This window comes from Podarcis muralis, chromosome W (assembly GCF_964188315.1).
Source record: "Podarcis muralis chromosome W, rPodMur119.hap1.1, whole genome shotgun sequence".
Classification (NCBI taxonomy): domain Eukaryota; kingdom Metazoa; phylum Chordata; class Lepidosauria; order Squamata; family Lacertidae; genus Podarcis; species Podarcis muralis.
The window spans coordinates 266,298-273,797 of record NC_135674.1 but is presented as its reverse complement, the minus strand read 5'-3'; the positions used below and the strand labels follow the sequence as shown (position 1 = coordinate 273,797).

Sequence of the window (7,500 nt, the reverse complement as noted above, 5' to 3'; positions counted from 1 at the left end):
GGAGATTCCTAGAGGGGCTCCACAGGAAGTGGGAGGTGGAGGGAGAGGAAGTGGGAGGGAAGAGGAAGTGGGAGCCGGAGGAAGTGGGAGACAGAGGAAGTGGGAGCCGGAAGAGGAAGTGGGAGGGAAGAGGAAGTGGGAGCCAGAGGGAGAGAAATTTTGATGGGCAGGCGGCTGGGGGAGAGGAGAGCTTCAGTGGGCATTCCTAGAGAGGCTCCACAGGAAGTGGGGGCCGGAGGAAATGGGAGGTAGAGGAAGTGGGAGCTGGAGGAAGAGGGAGTTGGGGAGAAGTAGAGAGGCTGCAGAGGAAGTGGGAGGTGGAGGGAGAGGAAGTTGGGGGGAAGAGGAAGTGGGAGCTGGAGGAAGAGAAATTTTGACGGACAGGGCAGAGGAGAGTTTCAGTAGACATTCCTAGAGAGGCTCCACAGGAAGTGGGGGCCGGAGGAAGAGGAAGTTGGGGAGAGGTTGCTAGAGAGGCTCCACAGGAAGTGGGAGCTGGAGGAAGAGGAAGTTGGGGAGACATTCCTAGAGAGGTTCTGGGGGGAAGAGGAAGTGGGAGCTGGAGGAAGAAAAAGTTGGGGAGACGTTCCTAGAGAGGAAGTGGGAGGAAGAGGAAGTGGGAGACAGAGACTGGTGGCAGCCCCGGAAAGTGAGGCAGGCGCCGCGCGAGGCGTCAAAGGCCCAGAAGGTTGACGGACAGGGACCTCCGGGGGTGATTGGCAGGCGGCAGGCGGCTGGGGGAGAGGAGAGCTTCAGTGGGCATTCCTAGAGAGGCTCCACAGGAAGGGGAAGTGGGGGGAAGTTGCTAGAGGGGATCCGGAGGAAGTGGGAGGTGGAGGAGGAGGAAATCGGGGAGAGGTTCCTACAGAGGCTCTGGGGGGAAGTGGGAGCTGGAGGAAGTGGGAGCCGGAGGAAGAGGAAGTTGGGGAGAGGTTCCTACAGAGGCTCTGGGGGGAAGAGGAAGGGGGAGCTGGAGGAAGTGGGAGCCAGAAGAAGAGGAAGTTGGGGCGAGGTTGCTAGAGAGCCTGCATAGGAATAGGAAGTGGGAGCCAGAGGAAGAGGAAGTTGGGGGGAAGGAGGAAGTGGGAGCCGGAGGAAGAGAAAGTTGGGCAGACATTCATAGAGAGGATCCAGGGGGAAGAGGAAGTGGGAGCTGGAAGAAGGGGAAGTGGGAGGTGGAGGAAGTGGGAGCCAGAGGAAGAGAAAGTGGGTCCCCGCCCCTGGCTGGAGGAACCAATCAGAAAGGAGGAGGAAGTTGGGGAGACGTTCCTAGAGAGGCTCCACAGGAAGTGGGAGCCGGAGGAAGAGGAAGTTGGGGAGACGTTCCTAGAGAGACTCTGGAGGAAGAGGAAGTGGGTGCCGGAGGAAGAGGAAGTTGGGGAGAGGTTCCTAGAGAGACTCTGGAGGAAGAAGAAGTTGGGGAGACGTTCCTAGAGAGGCTCCACAGGAAGGGGAAGTTGGGGAGATGTTCCTAGAGAGGCTTCACAGGAAGGGGAAGTGGGGGGAAGAGGAAGTTAGGGAGAGGTTCCTAGAGAGGATCCAGAGGAAGTGGGAGCTGGAAGGAAGTGGGGAGATGTTCCTAGAGATCTTTACAGGAAGGGGAAGTTGGGGAGATGCTCCTAGAGAGGCTTCCACAGGAAGGGGAAGTGGGGGGAAGAGGAAGTTAGGGAGAGGTTCCTAGAGAGGATCCAGAGGAAGTGGGAGCTGGAAGGAAGTGGGAGCCGGAGGAAGAGGAAGTTGGGGAGACCTTCCTAGCGAGGCTCCACAGGAAGTGGGAGCCAGAGGAAGAGGAAGTTGGGGAGAGGTTCCTAGAGAGGATCCAGAGGAAGTGGGAGCCAGAGGAAGTTGGGGAGACCTTCCTAGAGAGGCTCCGCAGGAAGAGGAAGTGCTTCAAAGCTTCCTAGAGCGTCTCACCTTCGGTCCGGCACGTCTGCAGACAGGCCCGTTCGGACAGGAAGCGGTTGGCGTTGCCCAGGCAACCGCCGTAGAGGAAGCTCTGGCACGACCGTGCGCTGGCGTTGTAGAAGAAGCGCAACTCGGCGCCCAGGCAGGGGCCGGCGTCCCGGGGCAGCTGGCAGTCGGCTGGAGAGGAAGAGGAAGTGGGAATCGGGGGAACTTCCAGCCTCGTGAAAAGGAGCGTGCGAAATCTGACTAGGTAGCGTGTGAGATCTGAGTAAGGAGCGTGCGAAATCTGACTAAGGAGCGTGCGAAATCTGAGTAAGGAGTGTGCGAAATCTGACTAGGTAGCGTGCGAAATCTGAGTAAGGAGCGTGCGAAATCTGAGTAAGGAGCGTGCGAAATCTGAGTAAGGAGCGTGCGAAATCTGACTAAGGAGCGTGCGAAATCTGAGTAAGGAGCGTGCGAAATCTGACTAAGGAGCGTGCGAAATCTGAGTAAGGAACATACGAAATCTGACTAGGTAGCGTGCGAAATCTGAGTAAGGAGTGTGCGAAATCTGACTAAGGAGCGTGCGAAATCTGAGTAAGGAGCGTGCGAAATCTGGGTAAGGAGCGTGCGAGATCTGAGTAAGGAGCGTGCGAAATCTGGGTAAGGAGTGTGCGAAATCTGACTAGGTAGCGTGCGAAATCTGAGTAAGGAACATACGAAATCTGACTAGGTAGCGTGCGAAATCTGAGTAAGGAGCGTGCGAAATCTGGGGAACTCCCTGCATGGTGAAAGGTAGCGTGCGAAATCTGTGGAACTCCCTGCCTAAGTACAATGTGAAATCTGGGGAACTCCCTGCCTCGTGAAAAGTAGCGTGCGAAATCTGACGGAGTAGCGTGCGAAACCTGGGGAACTCCCTGCATGGTGAAAGGTAGCAGGCCAGACCCACCTTCCTTGACGTCCGGGAACGCGGGTGCGAATCCGTCGGCCGAGCCTTCCTCCTCAAACAAGGGGGTCCTGCGCACCCTCTCCTGGAAAAGAGCGCGGGTGCGAGGTTGAAACGTGGGAACGTGCAACATGGGTGTCAGAAGTGGGGGAACGGAGGTCCCAGGGTGCAACGGGGGTCCCCTTGGGGGGTCACTTACCTGGGGCGCATCTTCGGCCTTGGGCGGGACGCACTCCCCTGAGGAAAGAGAGAAGGGATTTGAACCCGTGTTCGGAGGTGCAACATGGGTGTCAGAAGTGTGCAACATGGGTGTCAGAAGTGTGCAACATCAGGGTCAGAAGTGCTCAGCAAAGTGTGTAACATGGGTGTCAGAAGTGTGCAACATGGGTGTCAGAAGTGTGCAACATGGGTGTCAGAAGTAGGCAGGAATTTGAACCCGCAAAGTGTGCAACATGGGTGTCAGAAGTGTGCAACATGGGTGTCAGAAGTAGGCAGGAATTTGAACCCGCAAAGTGTGCAACATGGGTGTCAGAAGTGTGCAACATGGGTGTCAGAAGTAGGCAGGAATTTGAACCCGCAAAGTGTGCAACGTGGGTGTCAGAAGTGTGCAACATCAGGGTCAGAAGTGCTCAGCAAAGTGTGTAACATGGGTGTCAGAAGCGCGCAACAAGGGGGTCAGAAGTGTGCGACATCGGGGTCAGAAGTGTGCAACATTGGTGTCAGAAACGAGGGAACGTGCGAGATTGGTGTAAGAAACGTGCAAATGGGCAACACGGGTGTCAGAAACGTGCGAACGTGCAACATGGGTGTCTGAAACGTGCGAATGCGCAACACGGGTGTCAGAAACGTGCGAACGTGCAACCAATGGTGTCAGAAGTGTGCAAATCCGTGAAATTCGAACCCGCCACCCCACCCCACCCACAACTCACCTTGGTTGCTCAGGACAAAGATGGCCTCCTCTGGGATCCCCAGTGCGAGGGCCCGCCGCCGGAAGTCCTCCACCAGGTCCTCCCTCAGCGCCGGGGTCCTTCCTGCAAGGAGAGACGTGGGTCATAGAGAGGGAAGGGATCATAGAGAGGGAAGGGGCCCTCCAGGTGAGTACTAGGGGACCATAGAGAGGGAAGGGGGTCTCTCTAGGTCCTCCAGGTGGTTTTTAGGGGATCATAGAGAGGGAAGGGACCCCTCCAGGTCATCCAGCCTGACCCCCTTGCAAGGGATCATAGAGATGGAAGGGACCTCTAGGACATCCAGGGATCATAGAGAGGGAAGGGACCCCTCCAGGTGGGTATTGGGGGACCATAGAGAGGAAAGGGGCCTCTCTAGGTCCTCCTGGTGGGTATTAGGGGATCATAGAGAGGGAAGGTGCCTCTCCAGGCGGATCTTAGGAGATCATAGAGAGGGAATGGGGCCTCTCTAGGTCCTCCAGGTGGTTTTAAGGGATCATAGAGAGGGAAGGGGCTCCTCCAGGTCCTCCAGCCTGACCCCCTTGCAAGGGATCATAGAGAGGGAAGGGACCTCTAGGACATCCAGGGATCATAGAGAGGGAATGGACCACTCTAGGTCCTCCAGGCGGTTTTTATGGATCATAGAGAGGGAAGGGGGCGTGTCCAGGTCCTCCAGGCAGTTATTAGGGAATCATAGAGAGGGAAGGGATCATAGAGAGGGAAAGGATGATAGAGAGGGAAGGGGCCTCTCTCGGTCCTCCAGGCAGTTCCTAGGGGATCATAGAGAGTGAATGGATCATAGAGAGGGAAGGGGGCCTCTCTAGGTCCTCAAGGCGGTTATCAGGGGACCATAGAGAGGAAAGGGACCTCTCCAGGTCATCTGGCCTGACCCCCTTGCAAGGGATCATAGAGAGGGAAGGGAGCTCTCTATGTCCTCCCGGCGGTTTTTCGGGGACCATAGAGAGGGAAGGGATGATAGAGAGGGAAGGGAGCTCTCCAGGTGGTTATTAGGGGATCATAGAGAGGGAAGGGATCATAGAGAGGGAAGGGGCCTCTCTAGGTCCTCCAGGCGGTTCCTAGGGGATCATAGAGAGTGAATGGACCATAGAGAGGGAAGGGGGCCTCTCTAGGTCCTCCAGGTGTTGCGGGGAGTTCCCTAGTCCAAATAGAGAGTAGCTAGATTTCCAAGTGGCGGGGAGTTCCCTCCCCCCGGATTGGGACGCACCATAGAGCTTGGCGCTGGTGCTGAGGCCGTGGGTGCTGTTCTTCTCCGTGACCAAGATGGCGAACACGTCGGGGTCGGCGTGCGCCACGTAGGTCTCGCCGTGCGCCTTCCACCCTAATGATAATAATAATAATAATAATAATAATAATAATAATAATAATAAATGAGAATAATAATAATAATAATAATAATAATAATAATAATAATAAATGAGAATAATAATAATAATAATAATAATAATAATAATAATAATAATAATAATAAAATGATAATAATAATATAGATAAGAGGGAGAGAGAAAATTAATAAATAATAATAATAATATGATGGTGAAGAGAGAATATTTAATAAGTAATAATAATAATATGACGACGATGATGATGATGATGATGATGATAATAATAATAATAATAATAATGAGAATAATAATAATAATAATAATAAATGATAATAATAATAATATAGATAAGAGGGAGAGAGAAAATTAATAAATAATAATAATAATATGATGGTGGAGAGAGAAAATTTAAGAAGTAATAATAATAATATGACGATGATGATGATGATGATGATGATGATGATAATAATAATAATAATAATATATTATAGATAAGAGGTAGAGAGAATAATAATAATAATAAATAATAATAATATGATGATGATGATGATGATAATAATAATAATATATTATAGATAAGAGGGAGAGAGAATAATTAATAATAATAATAATAATAATAATAATAATAATAATAATAATAATATGATTATATATATATATATATATGAGAGGAGGGAGAGAGAAAAATTAGATATATACAAAGGCTTGATTCATGGAGGAACAATGTGCGGGACAAGTAGAGAGAATAATAATAATAATAATAATAATAATAATAATAATAATAATAATAATAGTAATAACAACAATAATATATTCTAGGAGAGAAAAATTAGATATATCAAAAGGAGATTTGGTTGAGGGTTCAAAGGCTCGATTCATGGAGGAAGAACGTGCGGGACGAGTAGAGAGGAGGAGGAGGAGAATTTAATTGAAAAGGAGATTTTAGGCTTTAGGCGAAATGAAAGAAAAGAAAAATAAGTCCAAAACAAAAACAAATAGAATAGAATAAAATAGAATTGAATAATAAAATAATAAATAATAAAATAATAATAAAAATAATAAAATAATAATAATATAAAATAATAATAATAATAATAATAATAATAATAATAATAATCAATCAATCAAGGAACCCACTTGCGTTCTGGAAGGTGAACCTTCCTTCTTCGGCGCCCTTCTGGTAGTCCTGGGTGTAGGACCGGCACGCCCCTTGCCTAATTGGAATAATTGATAAATATGTAAATTATTTATTTAAATATTTGAATATTAAAATTTCAACATTCTAATATTCCATTTTTAAATCTTTAAATGTTCAATATTTGAATTTTGGTATTGAAATATTAAAATTTCAATATATCAATATTAAAATTTCAATATTTCAATATCAATATTTCAATATTTCAATATTAATATTTCAATATTTCAATATTAAACTTTCAATATTTCAATATTAAAATGTCAATATTTCAATATCAATATTTCAATTTTTCAATATTAAAATTTCAATATTTCAATATTAAACTTTCAATATTTCAATATTTAAATTTCAATATTTCAATATTTACATTTCAATATTTCAATATTTAAATCTCAATATTTCAATATTTACATTTCAATATTTATAAATTACTCCATTTATTCAAATACACACAGAATTCAAAATTACTGTAAATAGATTAAAATGTAATGTAATATTAAAATTGAAATATTGAAATATTAAAATTGTAATGTTAATATTTAACTTTAAATAAAATAAAAGAAAATTTAAATGCTTAAGTGATGATATTTAAACATTTCAATTTTAATATCTAAATATTTAAAATTAAATATATTAAATTTAAATAAAATAAATAAAATAAAATAAGATAAAAATAAAAGGAAACTTAAATATTAATATTGAAATATTCAAATATAGATCTTGAAATCTTGAAATTTAGATCTTGCAATCTTGAAATAAATCTTGAGCTTTAGATCTTGAAATCTTGAAATCTTCATCTTGAAATATTCAAATTTCGATATTCAAATCTTCCAATTCGGACATTCGAATATTCACATTTTAATATTTTAATATTTTAATATTTTAACATTTTAACATTTTAATATTTTAACATTTTAATATTTTAATATTTTAACATTTTAACATTTTAACATTTTAACATTTTAACAGTTTAACATTTTAACATTTTAACATTTTAACATTTTAACATTTTAATATTTTAACATTTTAACATTTTAATATTTTAATATTTTAATATTTTAATATTTTAATATTTTAATATTTTAATATTTTAATATTTTAACATTTTAACATTTTAATATTTTAACATTTTAACATTTTAACATTTTAACATTTTAATATTTTAATATTTTAATATTTTAATAT

General features: G+C 44.2%; 1 protein-coding gene across 1 annotated transcript in view; it reads right to left on the bottom strand.

Moving 5' to 3' along the window:
- The window catches only part of LOC114589810 (protein AMBP), a 12,805-nt gene that overhangs the window by 2,100 nt on the left and 3,205 nt on the right, over positions 1–7,500 (bottom strand). Inside the window, exons 3-8 of the mRNA XM_077922881.1 lie at positions 6,255–6,331; positions 5,000–5,113; positions 3,760–3,861; positions 3,030–3,067; positions 2,834–2,915; positions 1,915–2,082 (exon numbers count right to left, since the gene is read on the bottom strand). Of these exons, the coding sequence (XP_077779007.1) occupies positions 1,915–2,082; positions 2,834–2,915; positions 3,030–3,067; positions 3,760–3,861; positions 5,000–5,113; positions 6,255–6,331 (581 nt within the window). The remainder of the gene's footprint in view (positions 1–1,914; positions 2,083–2,833; positions 2,916–3,029; positions 3,068–3,759; positions 3,862–4,999; positions 5,114–6,254; positions 6,332–7,500) is intronic.